Source organism: Drosophila eugracilis, unplaced genomic scaffold (assembly GCF_018153835.1).
Source record: "Drosophila eugracilis isolate 14026-0451.02 unplaced genomic scaffold, ASM1815383v1 contig_367, whole genome shotgun sequence".
NCBI lineage: Eukaryota > Metazoa > Arthropoda > Insecta > Diptera > Drosophilidae > Drosophila > Drosophila eugracilis.
The window spans coordinates 5,575,119-5,595,785 of record NW_024573224.1 but is presented as its reverse complement, the minus strand read 5'-3'; the positions used below and the strand labels follow the sequence as shown (position 1 = coordinate 5,595,785).

General features: G+C 40.8%; 6 protein-coding genes across 8 annotated transcripts; 1 reads left to right on the top strand and 5 right to left on the bottom strand.

Annotated features, from left to right (window-relative positions):
- Positions 1-3,571: 3,571 nt before the first annotated feature.
- Positions 3,572-5,089, bottom strand: LOC108115781 (DNA repair protein RAD51 homolog 3). Its single transcript, XM_017227353.2, has 5 exons — positions 4,724-5,089; positions 4,548-4,654; positions 4,324-4,481; positions 4,077-4,205; positions 3,572-4,019 (listed from the first exon to the last, which is right to left on the bottom strand). The coding sequence occupies exons 1-5, from the start codon at positions 4,915-4,917 to the stop codon at positions 3,843-3,845; spliced, it is 765 nt and encodes a 254-aa protein (XP_017082842.1). The 5' UTR covers positions 4,918-5,089; the 3' UTR covers positions 3,572-3,842.
- A 152-nt stretch (positions 5,090-5,241) lies between these two features.
- Positions 5,242-5,783, top strand: LOC108115778 (serine palmitoyltransferase small subunit B). Its single transcript, XM_017227349.1, has 2 exons — positions 5,242-5,406; positions 5,465-5,783. Exons 1-2 carry the CDS (start codon positions 5,310-5,312, stop codon positions 5,620-5,622), a joined length of 255 nt encoding a protein of 84 aa, XP_017082838.1. The 5' UTR covers positions 5,242-5,309; the 3' UTR covers positions 5,623-5,783.
- On the bottom strand, positions 5,716-7,431 carry LOC108115742 (pickpocket protein 19). The gene is made up of 7 exons (XM_017227313.2): positions 7,406-7,431; positions 7,240-7,353; positions 6,963-7,179; positions 6,450-6,898; positions 6,189-6,395; positions 5,940-6,046; positions 5,716-5,879 (listed from the first exon to the last, which is right to left on the bottom strand). Exons 1-7 carry the CDS (start codon positions 7,429-7,431, stop codon positions 5,716-5,718), a joined length of 1,284 nt encoding a protein of 427 aa, XP_017082802.1.
- Positions 7,432-8,395: 964 nt separating this feature from the next.
- On the bottom strand, positions 8,396-10,221 carry LOC108115765 (serine protease grass). Of its 2 annotated transcripts, XM_041818771.1 has the most exons (5): positions 10,139-10,177; positions 10,005-10,083; positions 9,786-9,946; positions 9,341-9,660; positions 8,396-9,139 (listed from the first exon to the last, which is right to left on the bottom strand). In XM_041818771.1, exons 2-5 carry the CDS (start codon positions 10,069-10,071, stop codon positions 8,533-8,535), a joined length of 1,155 nt encoding a protein of 384 aa, XP_041674705.1. In that variant the 5' UTR covers positions 10,072-10,083; positions 10,139-10,177; the 3' UTR covers positions 8,396-8,532. The 2 variants fall into 2 exon arrangements, with proteins under 2 accessions (XP_041674705.1, XP_017082822.2); XM_017227333.2 differs by having other exon boundaries at positions 10,005-10,221.
- A 1,315-nt stretch (positions 10,222-11,536) lies between these two features.
- LOC108115857 (serine protease grass) lies at positions 11,537-13,794 on the bottom strand. The gene is given in 7 exon segments (XM_017227483.2): positions 11,537-12,254; positions 12,312-12,447; positions 12,449-12,506; positions 12,579-12,627; positions 12,688-12,901; positions 13,386-13,558; positions 13,624-13,794. Coding segments are annotated over 7 exon segments (1,131 nt in total). The 5' UTR covers positions 13,700-13,794; the 3' UTR covers positions 11,537-11,829.
- Positions 13,795-14,134: 340 nt separating this feature from the next.
- LOC108115856 (NADP-dependent malic enzyme) lies at positions 14,135-20,420 on the bottom strand. 2 transcript variants are annotated; one of them, XM_017227481.2, is made up of 7 exons: positions 20,193-20,420; positions 17,729-17,906; positions 16,303-17,352; positions 16,087-16,239; positions 15,732-16,026; positions 15,469-15,633; positions 14,135-14,569 (listed from the first exon to the last, which is right to left on the bottom strand). In XM_017227481.2, exons 1-7 carry the CDS (start codon positions 20,207-20,209, stop codon positions 14,550-14,552), a joined length of 1,878 nt encoding a protein of 625 aa, XP_017082970.1. In that variant the 5' UTR covers positions 20,210-20,420; the 3' UTR covers positions 14,135-14,549. The 2 variants fall into 2 exon arrangements, with proteins under 2 accessions (XP_017082970.1, XP_017082971.1); XM_017227482.2 differs by having other exon boundaries at positions 14,135-15,437; positions 15,505-15,633.
- Between the last annotated feature and the right edge of the window lie 247 nt (positions 20,421-20,667).

Sequence of the window (20,667 nt, the reverse complement as noted above, 5' to 3'; positions counted from 1 at the left end):
CAGCGACGGTCGCTGCGGATCGGATCGGAACAGCCACATAGCCAGGGCCTCTTGGCCGGCAGACAGGCGAAATTGCGAGGCACACAACTCTCGTAGACGACATAAATATCAAATACAGGTCCATAAATTTGAAACCAATTAGCCAACTTAAATTGATAATAGTTTGCCGCTGCGAGTGGTTTCAGGAGCTGGGTCTAGCATTTGCCTACTGGCCGCAGGAAGCTGCCACCGACGAGACGCGAACCTCCGCTCGAGGATCTCTTTGGCGATCGCTAATGGCAGTGCCATTTGATGACATACGTCGCTCGTGTTGAGCCGCCAATTTTCGACCGACAATTGCTGGCCATATATGTATGTAAAGCCGTAGCAGCAACAGCAATCGAAGCAACAGCAGCAGCAGTAACTGCCACGGCAGAAAATGCATCGTCTCATATGTCGCATGTCGTGCCTGTCGTGTCGTTCTAATCACAATTGCTGCCTCTGCCGCGGCTGCGCCTTTTTATGGCGCTTTTATGCAAAACAACTTAATTTCCAGGCCCGATCCGTTTGCAACAATGCAGCGCGTAAAATATGCACTCGCAGGCAGCAGCAGCAGCAGGAGCTGCAGCAACATGGGTCGCAAAACGAAAGACTTAGACAACGAACTCGTACAAATGTTTCGTCCATTTGCCTGTGTGTCGAGCTGTTATAGAAAATTATCTGAAACTGATTTGATATATATTCAAATAGGCGCTGTGCGACACATGTTGCTGCTGTTACATGCAACATTTGCCGTATTTGTTGCACGCAGCAGCAACAGCAACAGCAGAGCTCCTGGAGGAGCCAAACCACAACCGACTGGTAGCCAGGTTAGACTTGTCGTTGTTATTTGTATGAAATGCTACGGATAACATCGCCAGCAGTAAACGTTTAGTTTGTGTTTTAATTAAAATATTTTCATTTCCCCTTGCGCCAGCGACAGGCGAAGATTGCCGCTGAGAAACACGCTGCGACTGGATCAAGATCCAGGCACATCCGCGTCTTGCTGGACAAGTGGCATTTATAAGCAACATTATAAACTAATTTAGGTGGGGAATTGATTGGCTAATAGACCTGGGAAACGTTTGAGAGAAAGTCTAAGGAATGTATATACTAACAAAAATTATTTCGGGAGAAGGAAATAATCAAATGGATTATTTTAAATCGTTGTAGTAAGTGTCAGCTAGTCAAATTTCCAACTTGTTTAACAAGTTTTTAACATTTTAGAAACTTGGCCTAGTCTCTTACCCATCTGTTTATAATCTTACCCTAAGAGACTTTAACGAAAAAATCCCAATTAAAATGAATAATTCGATTTGAATGTCAAAACATTAGGAGTTAATCCTACAGACAATTTAACCCCTCTTAGGCGGTCATTAATTGATTTACCAAACCCCCCGAAAAGGCACCTTAAAAGAGAAAGAGGAACCAGAAAACCAGTGAAAAATTACCGATCTGCGGCAGAACCACGCTTTATAAATGTCAGAGGCGACATTAATGTAGCGCATTTGTCTAATTAGACAAGCGTTTTGAGCATGATGCTCTGCTCTCGCTCTACGCCAAATAAATTAATCAGCTAATTGATGAGCATAAATTACGGGCATGCAAATGAGACGAGATCGTGGCTAGCTGGTCTAAGCTTATTGATGGCCAGGCCAAATTAAATTGGGCAAATGAGCGGACCCCGGCAATTTAGTATGTCAATGGCCGATGTTTAAGGGCCACCCACTGGGCAGAAGATAAAAAACAAATACTCTTTTTAAATCGAAGCTTGCCAGGTGCAATGTACAACTCAATTAATAACAATTTCTCAGAACAATAAGCCAGGCAAGCAGGCGGCAACCGAAGTGAGTGCAATCCTTTTTGGCCAACATTTGATTATCTCACGGCCAGAGTGGCTCCTCCTGGGGCTGCAGCTAAAGCTTGTGGCTATGGCTCTTGCTATCGGGTGCTGCCATCGGGGCGGCGCGGTGTCGCGGAATTAGCCACTCTGGGCCTGAACTTTGCCGGTGCACGAGGTCGTGGCCAAATTGCCAGGCCATGCTCGGCAACGGAATGTTTGTTGGCTCTCTGCTTTTTGTTTTAATTGAAAGCCGTACGAAATGGAAAATGGACTTTCAACTTGCCAGTTTGGTAAATTACCCACACAAAAAAATGTAATTAGGTTTGTTTTTAAAAATAAAAATTCATAAATAAAAAAAACTCTTAACAATTGAGGAATTTTAAACTATGTTGCCTTAAAATTTAGATATTTACAGTTCCTAATATGGGTATGTCCTTTACCTGATCTCAAAACTTTTTTAAAACAAAATCATAAACGTTTTTCAGTGCATCTAACACAAGCCAGACTATTTCTAATTTTGAGGCCCAACTGCATTACAGGGCAGTCGGAAATTTATGGCGGGCCAGGCAGTGTCGAAAATAGCGCCAGCAACTCCGCGACAGGCGAAGGCGAGCGATGACGACGAAGACGATGCGAGCCCGATGTTGATAGCCATAGCTTTTCGCGGGTTGGAGTTACTTTCTAATGCTGCAGTCACAGAGCGGAGATGTGGATGTGGATGAGGATGCATTGCACACGAAAGTCATAAGCGCAACCAAGGCAATTAAGTTCGAGCGACAAGTTGCGCCGCTGGAAGCCAGGAAACTCGGTTAGGATCGGGTGGGATCGGTGCAAGCTGGGAAGGAGGGGGCTGTGCTGCAGCTGTTACATGTTTATGGCTCGAAACGGATCGCACGTAATGGGATTTGCGCTGAGCGACAGCGATAGCCTGTGACTGCACCAGCACCGGTACGACATCAGCAAATGCCTCGCCAGCCACCAGGCCCAGTCGCATCCACAGATTCAGATCCAGAGCCAAAGCTATATGGGTAGAGCTATAGCCACAAGTGCTGCTTCGACTCCAGCGCCTCAATAAAGCCGATCGCATTACCAATTAGGCGTGCACACTCGGCTAAACAGCCGCCTCCTTCTGGCAAGTGGAAATTGAATTAGTTGTCGCTGCATATGCGTGACTAGCTGCTACTCGGAGCTCCATGTTCAGCACTAGTATGCACTGAGAAGAAACTATACAAAATAAAATTAAGATAATTCCATTGATTTCTTAAGTTTTTTATACTTTTCTTTGAATAAAGATCCCAATGTTTCCGATGGATTTGTTAAATTTTTAACATATATTGAAAAAAAATAATAACAATCTCAAATTTTTCTACGTGTATAATCAAAAGGCCGCAGGCTAGCGAGCTGCAGTCTGGTTTGGGTGTCGCCGTTCGTATGTGTAAACACTTTTTACACTTTGCCACATTCCTGCGCTGCGCGCATAAATCAGGCAGTGCTCGCCTGTCAATCTGGAACTGCGCCATCGATAGGAATCGGGGTCCTCGTGGAGTGGAGGTGATCGGAGGAGCTTTTAGCAAGTGCCAACAGCTGGCTAGGTGTGTGCTAGCTGTAGCTTTGTTTTCTGTACCAATGCGATTTAATGCAAACGGTTGAGGTTCCTGTTTTCTATTATAACTATTCATATTTGGCCAATATTCTATGTTTAAATTTATATGTATTTAAACAAATTGTATTTCAAAATACAGTTTTATCTCTAACTACAAACCTTAAAATTACAATTATTTAACACATTATATAAGAAGAAACTTAATACATAATATAACTAATAATTAATAATTAATTAATTACACAATTCTTAAAACTAGGACTTGAGAAGCTCATTCTTTTAATATTACTATTACCTTCGAGTAATTAAACTAAATTCTTTAAACCGAAAAAAAGTAAAAGTGAAGCTGAGAAAATAACAAGCCAAGCCAATGCAGTCTCAATCAGATTCCTCAATTAATCTACTTGTTCTCCACGACTTGCCCAAGTGAAGATCAGAGCTGGACGAAAACCAGATGCGCTCATTGATCAGGTGCGAATGCTGGTACCCCAAGGCGGGCTCCACGCGGAACTGATCCTTGACGCAGCGATGCGTGAGCACATTGGTGACGACCCACTGTCAGTGGATTGAATTATGAAAGCAAAAGGAAATTGATAGGTTTTAAAGACTTACTGCCAATTCGTGTTGACGTTGCAGTCTCCTCATACTTTCATGCAGTTCCAAAAGCAACTCGTAACGCCGGGCGCCATCTTCGAGCATTCGCAGAGAAAATGCCAGGGAGTCGATTACAATCAGCTTAATCTGAAACGACAGTTGGGTTTTAAATGGCAGTTTTGCTTAAGATTCATTCAATGTTTCATCAAATTAGACTTTACACAGGAAATGGTTTATCTTAAGGAGGAATAAAATCAAAAATTACATCTGGATGATCTCCAAGATGCCGATGACAGCTCAAAACGGTGGCCATTAACTGAACCACATTGGGACATCTGACATGGTAGATTTTTTGCAGCATTTTGAGGGCTTTAAATTCAGGTACTTTGTGCTCATATTGCCTCTCCAGTATCTGAGCTAAACCTAAAAGTAAAAATTTAAATTAATACATATGTACATATATGAAAGAAATATATGCAATGGACTAACCTAGCAATCTGTCCGGATGAAAATCTTGTCGAGAGTCAATGAACAAAGCACTTCCTTCCAAGCCGCCAACAGCCTTGGGAATTTGAACATTCAGGCACAATTGCAAACTATCAATTAATGTTTTAATAAGTCCGTAAAAATTATTAAGAAATACTATTAAGAACGAAGGGACTCACCACATTTGGGTTTTCCCAGTACCCGAATTGCCAATCAGCTCTACAATATGACCCAAGGATATTCCACCTCCAAAATGTCTGTCCAGAGCTTTATTCCCCGTTAAGATCTTATTCGAGTTGCTCTGAGAGATATCCCAGCAGGATCTATTAAATATATTGAGGTTTTCGCTGGACACAGATGGACCTTTTGCCATAGCTCTTTTTGCCGATGGCTGCTAAGTCTATGAAACTCGATTAACTTCAAGGAATTCGTATATTTATATATTTACTAGAGCCTAATAAGTAAGTTTAACTTACTTTATATCTTAATAAAGTAACTAATTGCATTATTAAACACTCTGGAGACAAAAATTTAGAAACAATATAATCAAAACAAGCGCGCCATATGACTTAACATTATTATTTTACCTTAAATTGCTATGTTAAGCTAGTTAGCTGTTAAAAGCTGGTTGCTGTAAAATGCGATAACGATAGCTGCTAGCAAGATAGCTTGATGTCGTACATCTGGTTACACCACGAAACATATGTTTTTTGTTTACCATTTTATTTCCTGCGACGCGATTTTATTGGACTTTAGTCATCGAAAATGTTGAATTTAAAACACTTGGCCAGCCACGCCTACCGCCAATATGAACTGGTGACATGCATTAATATGCTGGAGCCCTGGGAGAAGAAGTTAATCAGTAAGTATAGAAGTTCGAAGATCAATTTGATTGCTAATTCAGATTATCTCCCCATCAGACGGATTCTTTCTGATTATGTTGTCCCTGGTAATCTTCTCCAGTTTTATGTACCTACCGGACTATCTGGAAACCCTAATGCAGTTCATAACGCCAGCAGCCTGGCATAGTTCCTCGGAGAATACAGCATATGTGGCACAGAAAATGGCAAGGAGCTGAGCTCCCACTCTCCCATATAGTATACCCGCTACATAGCCTTGCCCACACATACTCCCTAAAGAAAGACACTTATGATTTAAAACTTATTGTGATTTAATTCGTCTGGTCCAAGATCTGTATATATCTAACCGTGCCAAGAAATATCCGTTTAACCCACTTAACCATCGTTTTTCTATATCGCAGACAAAGTACAATGGCCTCCACTATTCGCAAAGCGGATGTGTTGAAGAACAAGCCAACCAGACCTCCAAGAGAAACTAAAAATATAGGTTCCAGTTCAGATATTATAGGTACTAATCAAAGATGTTAAAGCTTACTTAAGAAATCAAGGATAGTTTTGGTTACCCGACGAACGTAGCGTTGCGTGGGCAGCTCCACTAGAGCCACTCGGATTTCTGATACATCATCAGTGGCTTCATCATCCCTAGACATTAAAAGAGGAACTTTAATAATAGCCTATTTCCTTATCTATTAAAGGCGTAAGCATTATATTTAGATTCAATTTATTTTTTATAATAATTTATTTTTGAAATGTTGGACTAATCATGACTTGAAAATGTACTTACTCATCCGCCGAGTTGTAAATAATATTGTACTCAGGCTCCTCGCAAGAACTCATGCACTCACACGACTTGCGCTCTGACATGATTTTATCCCGGATCCTTGTTAGACAGATTAGGCCACGGTAGTCGCAGGCGGGCATATAATTCTGGCCAGGAGTGGCCATAAAATGACTGGTACAGTTGCAATTATCAAGCTGGAGAAGCACGGTGCTAAGATATATAAATTTAATTAGGGTTTTTTTTTATAAGATTTCCAAGAATTACCATTCCACCACGCATCCGGAGTAGCTGTAAAAGTCATAGATTCCCTGCCTTTCCGGCACATGCTCATTGCCATATCGACATCGCCGCTGCTCCAAGCTAAGATCCTGGACACTTTCGTCGTTGTGAACTTCGATAACATTCAGGATTAGCTCCTTGTAGTGACCAAGTAATACTGTTTCTCGAATCATACCCTCAGAAAACTGATAGGGCACATCAATAGGAGCATGAACGTACAGTTGGATATCGGCGGCGGCATGGAAATTTAGATGTCCTGGTCCGGTAATCCGGTTATTGGTGAACTGGACATGGGACACCTTGCGCGCCTGATGTGAATTGAAGGAGTAACATAATCCATACTCCGTGGGCAATGGTAAAAACTGGTCGCAACAGTCAAACATATCGTTTAGATAGCTGCAATTCACCAGTAACTGGTGGCATTTAGTGCGAAACTGTAGTGATTCAAGGATATTATATAGCACCTTTCAATCAGATACAATTAGGTATAGAACAAACCACATCCACCAGCATGGTGAAGTTGTCAGGACATCGCATCTTGCTGCAATCCTCACAACTGCTGCAAACCCCTCGATAAAATACTATTTCCGAGATGAAGTCATCCACATGCATATCGTGCTCCACGCCGAAATGTGAGTCACTTAGGTCCCAAATCCTTTCGGCGTTGTATATCTCGCATACAGTTATAGCCGGAAAAGTGGAATTCCAATTTAAGCTTAGGAATATGAATATATATTTATATATTTCTGAAGTAAATTAATATTATTCAGCTTACTATATAGTATCCAAGTTAAATGAAACCGACGAGGAGAGATAGCTGTGAAGCAGAGACATTGAAACGCTTCCAAAGAAGGGCAGTGTATGGTAAAAAGTTATCAAGTAGAGAATCCTGAAATAAAGTTAGTCTCACAGTCAGAAGTACCTAATATATAAAAACTTACATCTTTAAAAAGAATCCCCAGTGCATTGTGAACTTCTCAGCAGAAAAAATCAAACTGTTTGACCAACTTTTCCTTCGTGTCCTTTTCAGCGACGAGCTTTTGTTAACAAAAGGCCGATATGATATCAATCTTTCCATTGTTTCCTCTTTGGGCCACATTAAGTTAACTGTCCTGTTTTATTGGCTTGAATTTAGTTCAATGTTAAAGCCAACATGAAACAGTCGCGCCTGGTGATTATTTAGATAGACATCCTAAATTCATAAATCATATTGGTCAAATGCACCAAATGCTCCAAACACTATATCTTTGTTCACTACAGTAAATATATAATATATATATTGGATAAATGCTAGGTATGTATTGGAAACTAAAAATTATATAATTTCTAGTCGGATTCTAAGCCCAAGTCATATGTATCTTATATGGACAATAAATGCAATGAGCTAACCGCAAATAATAGCATACCAATAGCATTACCATTACTGATGACTCAGATCTTTGGATATATTTTTCGATCAAAAGTTGCAGTTTAAATCAGTATATGGAGAAAAAGTTTAGTGTAATTGCGTGTCAGAATGATTGCAATTATTTAATTTCTCAGAAATCACGTTTTTATTGAGTGATATTTTTCTACAAAATATCAAAACATAACATTGTAAGATGCTGGGGCTATAACGCTCGTGAATCAAACTTATTCGGAACCCTCTATCTTAAGCAAAGCTTTAACTATATAAATACCTATGAGTCAGTAGGCTATGCACCACTGCATTTGATTCGAAACAAGCATTGTTTAAATGAGAAAAATCTTATATCACTAACTAAAAAAAAGTATGACTAAGATTAATGTATCTTTAGGTCTAGTTTAAAAAAACTAATAATAAGCAGGCAGTCGATTTTCAAAAACCTACTTAGGTAATTCATCTCAGGTATCAAAATTCAACACCCGTATTTTTTACTTGATAAACCCACCGAAATAAACACTTCTTCTGATTATTGCTGCTTATATCATATATTAAATAAATTTACAAAGCTAGGGAATCCTCTAGAAGAACTATGGCAAGGGACCTTAAGACTACGGATATAAATAAGATGGTGTCAGTTAGGTTAATCAGATGTATCAGGTGGCTCTACTGCAGGTTCTGAGTGATCCAGGGAAGCATATCGATAACGCTAGCGAAGATTCCTGGTTGATTATTGTTGCGGCCGCAGAGTTTTCCGCCAAAGGAGACCACGCCGTACTGAACCACTCGGTAGGTGTTCTTGAATTGGTGCTTGAAGAACACGGGGCCACCGGAGTCACCCTGGCACGTATGCTTGATTCCGGTTCCTGTGGCACAAATATGGTTGTCATTCACCTCGCCCTTGTTGTAATACTGACGACACTCGTCCAGATTCTTCCTGGTGATCAACGCCTGCTGTAATTTAGAAGCGACCGTTGCTTTCTCAGTTCCACCCCAGCCGGCGACGAAAAAGCTTTGATCATAGGCCAGTTCCTGGGATCGCCGATCGATGGGCAGGCAGACGGGCTTAATATGCGATTTTTCCTTAACCACTCGATCCAGCTTAATGATGGCCACGTCAAAACTGATCTCCCCATGAACGTAGTTGGGATGCACGTGTATCTTCTCAATGCCGTACTCCTCGTAGGGCGGTAGGCAGACGCGGTTAATCCCGCCCAAATAGTGACAGTCCTCCTCCGTATCAAGATCATGCTCGCCCAGACGAACCGCAATTCTGAAATAAGAACCAGTTTCAGACATTAGTCAACTGTTGGGAATTCAAATAGTACCAGCATTTGCAAAATTTTTAAAGATTGTTTACCAATATGAACTTAATATGATTTCATCAGATTAGGAAACTTAAAATACATATCTTTACTTTTCTTTTCAAACACTTTTCTGATAAATTTTTGTTTATTATTTTTAAGGAACTTACACTTCAGGCTGGTCCACGATGCAATGAGCGGCAGTTAGGATGTGGCGCTCGCTGATCAGACTGCCGCCGCAGAGGAAGGGACGCTGATCGTTGATCTTGTACTTAAGCAGTGCCACCCAGGGAAAATCACCGGGTTTGGCTGTCTTTCCTCCACTGACCTTCGGATTGCCTTTGTTTCCGCAGTTGGACACCCTGTCCAGCAGTTGGAGACCCCGCTGATCATAGCGGTTCAGATTTCCACCCTCCGATCGCACAACCTTCCTCTGAGACTCCTGATTGGATTGCGGTGTCGCCTCATTGGGGCAGCAAAGATGGAACTCCTAAAAAATTAGATTAGATTTGTTATAAAATGGTTTTTCCTAAATTATTGGATACTTTATAAAAGCTCTTATTATCCCAAACTTCGATCAATGAAATAAGACTAAAAATAATATTGTCAACTTACTCTTGTATTTGTTGTGCTTTTGCACTCCATCTGTGTGATTTGGTTATGAATTCTCCGCGGTATGTTACGGCCGTATATGCCGATGATCTTCTGCACAAAAGGACACTCCTGGTACCGAATACACTGACCTGCCGCTCTCGCCGGAGTGACGCAACTGCTCTCTGTATTTCAATTAAATTGTAAACACCTTCCTGATATTAAATCATTTTAATTACTTACGGCTCAGAACCAGCAGTGGCAAGATGCACAAGACTAGACCTAGACTTAGAATCGCCGTAAGTACCATCCTGACTTATTGCTGTGATTAGTGATCAGTAATCAATGTGGAAGGTGTTCCTGGTATTGTTAACAACCTGTCTTAAGTCCGAATGCTGATTGTTCCCGATCACGATTAAGTTCTCCAACTTGCGCGCTGAACAGATCAACTTGTAATGAACCGCAGGTCGTCGTGTGTGAGCTTTTGTAGCTCGGACTCGCGTGCTCGGGGAAGCGCCAATCCAATGCAGCCAGCATTAATGATCAATAGCTGAGCGCAATCCCAGATCTGTAATACAGGTTTTAGCGGCACTTCCACAAGAGCACGCTTACGCGGGTCGCACAGCAGGAGATAAAGTAGTTTCAAATATGAGCTACCATATTTAGTTAGTGTTGTGGGTCTTACATTACAATATAGAGATACTCGATACGATATTGATTCTATATATACTTTACTACCTGGTGCCAGGTACAAAACTTTTTTAAGTTTCGTCTTTATAATACGCTATACAGATAGTAGATAGAGATCTCTATATTAAATATATACTTTTATATCCGATAGCAAGTCGAACCTTTCTTTAGCTTTATTCAATGATTAATTTTTTTTTTTTTTGATTGTCAATAAATATTTTGAATACAAAATGTTAGTATATGTAGAGAAAACATTATTTATAATGCCATATAATTATGAATTATTGCATATTTATACGTAAAAAACAGGCACCATTTCAGATTAAAAGAGGAGTCGTGAAAAATTTGTTTCATCACTGGTGATACCGATTCGATTGGCGCGAAAAGCGATCTTTGAGCTTGGAGCGTGGGAAAAGCGATTAAATTCCAGGAAACCCCCTGGCCAATCGATGTCTCTCCCATTCTCAACATGTCTCTGTATCGCCAACCCCTCTCTAAATCTTAACAAGTCGAACTTTGATCGCGTATCGGGGACTGGCACGCGTCTATAAAGTTCAACAGGTGTGCTAAACATCCATTAAAAGCGGTACTTTTTTTCTCAATTAGTATGCTCTCTGGTTTCCCATTCACCTGGCTACGCCCATGGTGCAGGTCGCGCCGGCTACCTGGTCGCATGATTGAAACCCGTTCCTTGGATATGAATATGATGTGTAACATGGAATTTCCAGAACAGAAATTCCCAACATCGCGGGTAAGATCTCTAAATGCGCCATGCGTGCAAAAAAATCCCCCAAAATTTGCGGTTGGCAAATAAAATCCTGCTAAGTATAGTTTGCACGTCACTTAGGATAGGTCGGAAACTCAGGGCCCTATAAAGTTCCGACTCTTAATAGCTTGGGCCATAAATCAGCTTCAATGGAGGGTCACAATTCGATTGAACTTTCTGATTAATTGTGCAATGCTTTCCTATCAAAGCTTTCAGATCTCTAGCCAACATACAATGTTCCATTTGATCACTTAAGTTTTCAGCCATATTATTCATACGTCACATTACACAATAATTCTGATTGTTAATATTCATAGAATTGTGAAGTTATTAGCCGGTCTGCGATAAGCTCAGTTAATATTCTTTATTCAACGATTTACAAGTATTTATGATTCATCGACGAGGAATTAAAATGATGAAAACACAAAGAAAAACCTCCTCTTGATGTTTATCTTAACTTTAACTTCAAATTTATCGTCATTTTAATATTGAAAGATGTTCTTTTATTTAAAACGCATTTGCATTTGTTTACAAATATGTATATAATATATTTTTGGGTTGCTCTAATTACTAAGATACACTCTAGATGCTGCTAACAGTTGATGACTCTCTTTACAGGCCATTACTGGCCATTGTATCCGTAATCCACTGGACATACTCTCCAACATTCGTATAAAGACCAGGCAAGCTAACCTGACCGCAGCTGACCACGCCTTGGCTTACAATTCCAAACTCGATCATTTTTTGGGCATACTCTCCCAAATATTGGGCGGGAGCTTGGAGTGGACCACCGGAATCGCCCTTGCAGGAATCTTGCAGATCACCACCGCCTACACAGAGCTGGGTGAGAGGCACTGCTCTTCGGTAGGCCTGGGAACATGCAGATCGTGGCTGCAGCGGTACATTCGCCTGGAGTAGGACATCGGAGGAGGAACCATTTTCCGTGGTACCCCATCCAGTTACGAAATAGGTACTTATCTGGTCCGCCTTCTCTTTCAGTTCATCCGTGATGGGCAGGCAAATAGGTTTGATATGTTCTGAACGGGGAATATATAATTAGTTATTGTCTTTAAGTGCCTTGAGTTATGCATTACTTTGAAAGGGAACCCTCTCTTTCAGCCGCAGCAAAGCTATGTCGTTCATAATGTGACGGGAGTCGTACTTCTCATGTATCAGGTGCTTCTCAATGCCCACATCCACAACCGGCGGGGCACACTTCTTTTTGCGACCCTTGCTGCCGGCAGTCCTCATCCGTTGAGATGCGATGCTCACCCAAGCGGATCTCATAGCTAAGGGTTAAGAATGCAAAACGGGTTAGTCAAAAATATCTTTGATGATGTATCACCAGTTCCTTTACTTACAGATCATTCTGGAGTCCGTGCACGCAGTGAGCGGCAGTCAAAATGTAGCCTGTAGCAAATTATTTATATTAAATACTTTTAAAAACTATTCCTTATGGAAAACACTTACGATCAGAAATTAGGGCACCGCCGCAAAGGAAACGAGACTCTTTAAACTGTTGGTAACGTAGCAAGGTCATCCATGGTCTGGAGGAAAGCTTCACCTCATAGCCATTGGCCACACGTTGACTGAGAAAATTGCCACAGTCGAAGTTTTCATCCTTAAATATGCTCATCACCTTGGAGTTGTGCTGGATCTGGGCGGAAGCACAGCAGAAGTGACGCTGGAAGAGAGAAGAGTACATCAAATGTAGATTAAGCAATTATACGATCAGAAGAATATTAATATTCATAAGTTTGATATTCAAAGAATTCAAGAAAATTATCTTTTCCGAAGAATTTTCCTAGTAATTTAGTTATTTATTGATCGTTAATCTAAGTAAAACATAATAAAAAATCTCTCTAGCTATATAACAAATTAAAAAGTTAATAGGTATTATTTAATTGCTTTCTATATGTAAATAGTTTGAGTTATCTATAAAAAACTTGTCATACAAGTAATTTCAGTCTCAATAAGATTATTTAATATAAACATTGCCTTTATGTATGTATTGAAACCATTTGAATGAACATTTTTATATTTATATAATTACCCAAACGGGGGTTTTCTTTGTTCGATTCAGTTAAATAGATTAAAGATTATGTTTAAATTGATTTGATGTATTTGTATTGATCTTTGGACATAAGGCAATGTGATTTTCAACTCACCACTCCATTGAACTCGCCGCAGGAGGCCTTTTGCAAATAACTGGCATAATCGGGCGGAACCTTTTGACCGGATTTCTGAGCCTCTGTGAGCCTCTCCTCGATGTTGCGGCAGGAGTAGAGGGGCATGCAACGACCCTGATCGCCATCCGGTGTGGTGCAGTCGTCGGCGTAGTCTGACCCATGTAATGTACACCAATATTAGCATTGCACTGATGCGAATTCGAAGAAATCCTCTAACCTGCTCGGGCAGATTTTACGCCCATTGACAACACGAGGGCAATGCCACATATGACGGCAAGGCTGCTGCGTATCATCTCGCTGAAATAGCTGATCTGGAGTGGCCGGAACCTGTACTGTGACGTGGAATTCTGGGCAAACAGGCGTCTCAAGCTCGACTGGGAGATAGTAAGCTGAGAAGTTGCGTTTTATACCCCCAGCATATGAGAGAGCGAAATCGAGATTAAATCAGAGCTTCATCCTCTCAAGATTTTGGGCTGCCTCAAATGTTCTCTTTGTGATCCGGAATACAATTAACAATGCATGGGAATAACCAAATATCAAACATTTGTTTATACTTCCCGAGATAATAACAAAACGGGTTAATCAAAAGCGATCTAAGAATTCTCCCTCTCTTTCTCTCTCAGAAAAAGTTGAATCTCTCTCCTCAAAAAAGCTCAGAGAACTAAGAGTCGAAGAGCTCAAGCAAATACTTGTTATTAAGGATAGCCTTTAAGCAGAATCGTGAGTAATTTAACTTGTATTTTTATTTTATTGTTTATCGTACATCATCATCTAGTCAGTGGTACAATGGCTGAATCGGTCCGATCGATCATTAGGGATAGGGTTTCTAGTTATTGATACTTTAGCGCGACCTTGGTAACAATAAATTATAACAAAGCTGCTTAATTGCGTTAATAAATATCAGACATGGCTCAACAAATATAATCGTCACTTGAATATATCTACAGATATAAGGGAACTAAACGATAGAAATCATAATGTATTAACTTAGATAGTTGGAGGTTAACGGCAGCGAATTAAGTTGTTTTACATGTGGAATCGGTTGGATGGTTGGTTGGGTTGCTCTCACCAGTTCTCGAAGCAGTTAGCTCTGCTGTCTAGCCAATTGTTCTAGGCGGTCGGTTTGTAGGGGGGTTCGATAATTTACATAAGTTCCTCGCTCTCTGTGTGTCAACGAAAGGAACATATAGCAATAGATAAATCAATCAATTGTCGAATTTCGGGTGGGTGAATAAGCGTGAATTTTGATATATAAATATTTAGCTATAGAGCTCGCTTGATGCCGCCGTCAGAGTTAGTATTAGTATTAGACAGAGGAGGTCAAACTGGAAGCTGGGGGATGCACAGATAATGCAGGAGAATTGAGGCAAGCGGCGAGGGAATGGAACTGCAAAGCCAATTATTGGGTGGTAAAGTTACAGCAAACCATAAACATAGCACAGATTAAATACAGATAGGATAGTGATAGGATAGAATACTGCGTAATTGCTTTTTTTTCAGAAGCGTAGTCATCGTCACAGTCGGTGAAAATCGTCATTTGGTATCGGTATCAGAATTGGTATCACAAAATTAATAACATGATAATTTATACAAATATAAAAAAACAGCATACATACATTATACTATGAACAATTTCAAAATACACTTAAGAGCTACTCCGATGACGCCGTCGTCTATAACACAGCCCCCGACTGTCCCGTATCGATGACTAATGGTCTAGTAGTATTATTAACAATATTTTCAATAATTTTTTAGTCAACAATCTGGGAATAGTTGAGGCTGGAGAACCGAATCTCAGAGCTTGACTGACGGTGGCAACGAATAGATCAACGAACATTTAAATAGAGTGAGCACTTGAAAATTTTTATAGTCTAGAGTAGGCTTGTTAGTAGTCGGTTGGTTGCTTGGTGCTGATGGTGTACGCTTGGAAGTAGTAGAGTGTGTTAGATGCAAAACAGAACGGGTGCCATCAATCAGTTGAACGCTTTAATGCTTTTTATTTGATGGCGGCAATGAGCGGGCTTTCTTCGCCTAAAATAAATAAAGAAAAATTAATTTTCACTTTGTTTTCCATAAAGTTCCGTGGGCACTAAATCACGAGTCTTAATGTAGGGCATCCTTGGCCAAACCCATGTCGCAGGCATGGAGCTCTCATAGTTGAAGTTGTACAGTTGGTTCTCCAGCCACTTGCGCTTGTCCTGCGGCTCCGGATAGGTAGATGCCAAGCCTAGAGGACATAAATTATATTAGTAAAAAGTGATTATAGGTATAGGCCTACACGAGGCTATGAATACTTTCTAATGTCTTTAAAAATATAAACTTTACCTCTGTCGTAGGCACACTTGGTAACACCGACAGCAATGTTCATCGACACTTCCCGAATGCTCGACAGCGGAGGATATAGCGATCCACGCTCAATGTCACTGAGCTCCACAAAGTTGGCCAATTCCTGGGCGGCGATGAGGAACATTTCGTCGGGTATGTGGTGGGTGCCTGTGCAGATCACGCCCAATCCCACGCCTGGGAAAATGTAGGCGTTGTTTCCCTGACCGGGATAGAAGGTCTTGTCACCGACCTGAACTGGTGGGAAAGGAGATCCTGACGAGAAGATCACACGGGCCTGACAATAGAAAACATTTTATTAGAAGCATCTCAATATGGGTAAACTAAAATGTCTTACATCCGTGTGCTTGTAAGCATCTTCGGCAGTGCATTCAGCCTTGCTGGTGGGATTGGACAAGGCGAACACCACGGGCCTCTCGTTGTTATCCGCCATAGTACGCAGGATCTCAGGTGTGAAAATACCGGCAGCGGCCGAAGCACCAATAAGCACCTGTTAATTTGTTTAAGATTAGTTAAATATGCCAAAGATACTTTTAGCACGACAATTACTCACACTGGGCTTGATTGTGGATACAATTTCTGCAAGATCGGTCATGGGATTGATATCCTTGGCATAATGGATTTTGTGGCCATCGAGGTTACCAACCTTGCGGTTTTTGGTTAGCAAGCCGTCGATATCAACCATGTAGATTCTGCTGTAGGCTTCCTCGATTGGCACGCCATCTTGCACCATGGCCTTAACTGTCAGATCGGCGATGCCGATGGCGGCCTCGCCAGCTCCGGCGAATAGGAACGTGTAGTCCTTGAAGGACTTGCCAGTAATTCGCTTGGAGGCATAGAGTCCAGCGACGGCCACGGAAGCGGTTCCCTGGATGTCATCGTTGAAGGTGCAGTAGGTGTTACGGTACTTGTCCAGGAACCTAAATGCATTGTGGTTGCCAAAGTCCTCGAACTGGATCAATGTGTTCTGACCATAACGCTGGACCACCGCCTCCATGAACTCATCAATGAAGTCGTCGTACTCCCGTCCGACCACACGCTTTTGGCGCAGACCGACGTACAGGGGATCCTCTAGCAGATCAATGTTGTTGGTGCCTACGTCCACCAAGATAGGCAGGCACTGGTGGGGTTTGATTCCGGCAAGAGCCGTGTACAAGGCCAGCTTGCCCACGGGAATGCCCATGCCACAGGCTCCCAAATCTCCCAAGCCCAGGATACGCTCTCCATCTGTAACGCAGATGGCACGGACATTTGGCTCCGGCCAGTTCTTCATCACGTCGAAGATGTGTCCGCGATCATTATAGGTGATAAACAGACCATGAGGACGTCTGTAGATCAAGCCAAAACGTTGGCAGGCTAAACCCACTGTTGGCGTATAGACAATAGGCATCAGGTCCTCGATGTTCTCCGAGAGGAAACGGAAGAACAGACGCTCATTACGATCGTACAGATCGCTGAGGTAAAGGTACTTGTTCAGCGGCTCCGTGTAGCGGTTCACAGCGATCTTGCAGAGCTGCAGTTGCTCCTCCTGCGTCTTGAAGCGCGCCGGCTGCAGTCCATGGATGCCCAAAGTCTGACGCTCCTCGAGGGTAAAGGCAAGGCCCTAGAAAAATGAACATGATTAGTAAATTGTCAATTTAAAGCTTAAACAATAATATTTGATACTTAATGATGTTTTTTCGATCCTATACAAAACTCAAATGGAATTTTAATAGCTCGCAAAATTTGTGTTATCTTTAAGTGATAAGCAAACTTTTTGTTAATAAAAGTTAAACAAGTTTGGAGACTCCCCTTATAACGTTATAAATATTCTGGCTGATAAACAAATTTTATAGATGATTAATTACCCATGTCTAGGTCTCGGGGCAAGTGAACTCCCTGATTATTCATTTTTACAGTAAAACGTATACGTTTTTTTATAAACATTAATTTGAAATTTCTTAAGATCGAAATATAATATTTATGTTGTATTTTCTTACCTTGTTGAGTCGTGGATCACGGATGTGATCTATACCGCGCACCTGTGAGGGGCAGATGATATCGCCCACCACCTCATGATAGTTTCGAGCGGGAAATGTGGCTGCTGCCACTGTAGTAGTAGTTATTCCTGTAGCTGAAGTACCGCATCGGCACAATTTGCCCACAGTTCCGCACAAGCTACAAATTGCAAAAGTGCATTACGTGGTGTCATTTATCAGCTGAGCAATTGGAGCACCCCCTGGGAACTCTTGACTTTGAGATGGACCCGTTGAGCACCCCCTCTGACATTCTTGACATTGTTATGGGGGGTTTTCCGCACCCATAATTCAACCCCTTTCACACACCCCACACGCACACACAACCGGAATAAAAAAAGCCATGTTCAAGGTCGACGTCAGCTGCTTTTTGTTTATCACCGCGCTGGGCACGCCAAAATATAAAATGAAAAGCAAAAAAGAAGGAAACTAAGCCGCATTGTTTACAGCTGTCCCCCATGGAATCCAAAACGCCGGCGATAAGGGGGACGGATGGCCTGGCAACATCATGATAAAATCTACCCACAGTCACGATTATAATGCTAGCATCAGATATCGTTTTTATTTATAGTTTTCAATCCAAAATGTATATAAACCATCTCTTAATTTAGTGTTTTATCATAAGTTAAATACGGAAACTCCAAATTCGTAAAAGGTATACATTCTGATTACGCAAAAACAAAGTATTTTTTTTATTACAAAACAAATTAATTTTTTTATTTTTGATCACCGAACTTGAAAATGTTATTGTGTTCTTGAAATAGAAGTCATAGAGATAAGATTACAAAGTACATTCACTAACTACTTGTACTGAAGGGCTTACTGAAATTAATGATGGACCTGACAATGCACAATCTATTAATTAAAAACAAGTTTCGATGATATAATACTATTCCTTACTATATACTATTATTTTTACCTCTGCTGTAGAGCGATCTGTATATTTGCTAGCTTTCAGTTCTATCAGATGGTGCTAATTACGAGAGAAGCGAATGGATAGACACAAGCGCGTGTGACTAATTTGAGTTAGTGGTTCATTGATGAAATCATGCTCTAGGGGAATGGAAAGGGTTGGTATCGGATTTTGGTCAAGTTGAAACCGGTTAATGACGTGCGCCGGAATGGAAACCCCATGACGACGCCGCAGAGATCCCTACAGCTGACAAAATGCGAGCACTTTGGCCAGATAATTATCGTTTAGGTAACGCTATCAATTGTCAATTTTTCATTTTTTCCCAACTGTTTGAACACCACTCACATGAGCCCCACACCGTCAAGTGCTAAACAATTTCGCATATCAGAGCCAAATACACGGAATAAGTGCGTGTCGTAAATGCTTTCGAGTGATATTATATATCTCTAAGTGTGTGCGCGCGGCTACCATTAATTATTTTTAGGGTCCGAAAGCCCTAAGAATATTCGGTTCTAACTGGAGTCCGAAGGCAAAACCTAGCAAAGTTCATTAAACTCTTTCATTTTTTATTAAGCGAATTTCTTTGCTTTCAGCTAACGGTTTGCGTGGGAAAGAGATGCAAAATAGCGGACCAGCTGAAAACATTTTTGATGAACTTGGCAGCGAAAAATGCTTACAATGGCGAAACAACACACATTTTTTCGGTATACACACTAAATTTAGAATTTTGCCAGACCATCTTTCGAATATATGAAATGTCCATGTCCATGGACGTGAAGGTGTTGCTTTTTCGCTACACAGGAAATAAATGATTTGAAAGTTGATTATTAAAATTTTTGGAAATTTCATTGCAAAATTTTCTTATGCGAAAAAACAAGATTTCAGATAATGAAGTTTGAGAACTTTTCTCTTGATAACAAATTATGAGTCACAAAAATTATATAAAATACATTTGTCACCACATAAATGTAAGTCTAAATATTTAATATTTAACACGAATTTCTTAATACAATCAGAAATAACACATTTTTTCAGTGCATCGTATTGATTTTTTCAGCTGTTTGTTGTTTTGGCAGCCGAAAAACAGAGATATATTCAAAAAACTCTTATGCAATTAATTAGAAGGGAAAAGTGAAAATTTTGAAAACAGCTGTTTGCCCAATAAGAGGAAGTGCGAAAGAGGGTGGGAAAATAAAGGGTCAATGCCAGGCCATGTGCAAATCACACTCCCTCTCTCATTCGCACATAGGGAATCCCTATGTGAATTTTGTTTGTGTGCCAATGAAAATGAAAGCTGCGCAAAAGAAAAGAAGAAAAAAAGTGGGAATGGGATTGATATATATACCGACGCCTTGGCGGCTACTCGTCTGAACCGAATGACTAGGTCACTGGGCTACCAGCTGGGGAAGTTCCTCGTCCCGAATCGCGAAATGTTGCATAATTCCCGCCCCAAAAAAACATTCACGTTCACACTCACACATCCTGCTCGAAAAGTCCTTACAGAAAAAAGCTTACCTGGGTCGTGAGAACATTTTTGGTTCGTATAATTGCTTTCCGCTGGGTTAATATTATTTTTTATATTATAATAGGCCCCTTTGTTTGACAGTTGTCTAGTTGCTAAGGGGTAATACTTTTGGTTACGTTTGTTAACTATGCGATGTGCTACGGTTAGCACCGACGACGATTTTCCAGGAATAAAATTATAGCGACTACGCGCGGTTTTTAACCCTCCCCACAACTTACAAAAACAGAACTAGAGAGACCAGGCGAGGATAAAACACCACAAAATATATTGACACTAAAAATTACCAGAAGCGCTAAGCTTGATAATGATTCATAACTATGCTATCCATTAGCATAGATTCAATCCAATAAATAAAATTCAATGAAAGCAAATATTCAAACCGATTTCTTTAGATCATTATACTTTTTGGCGGGAATGAATTTAAGTGTTTAAAATAGTGAAAATATATTTTTTATGACACTATAA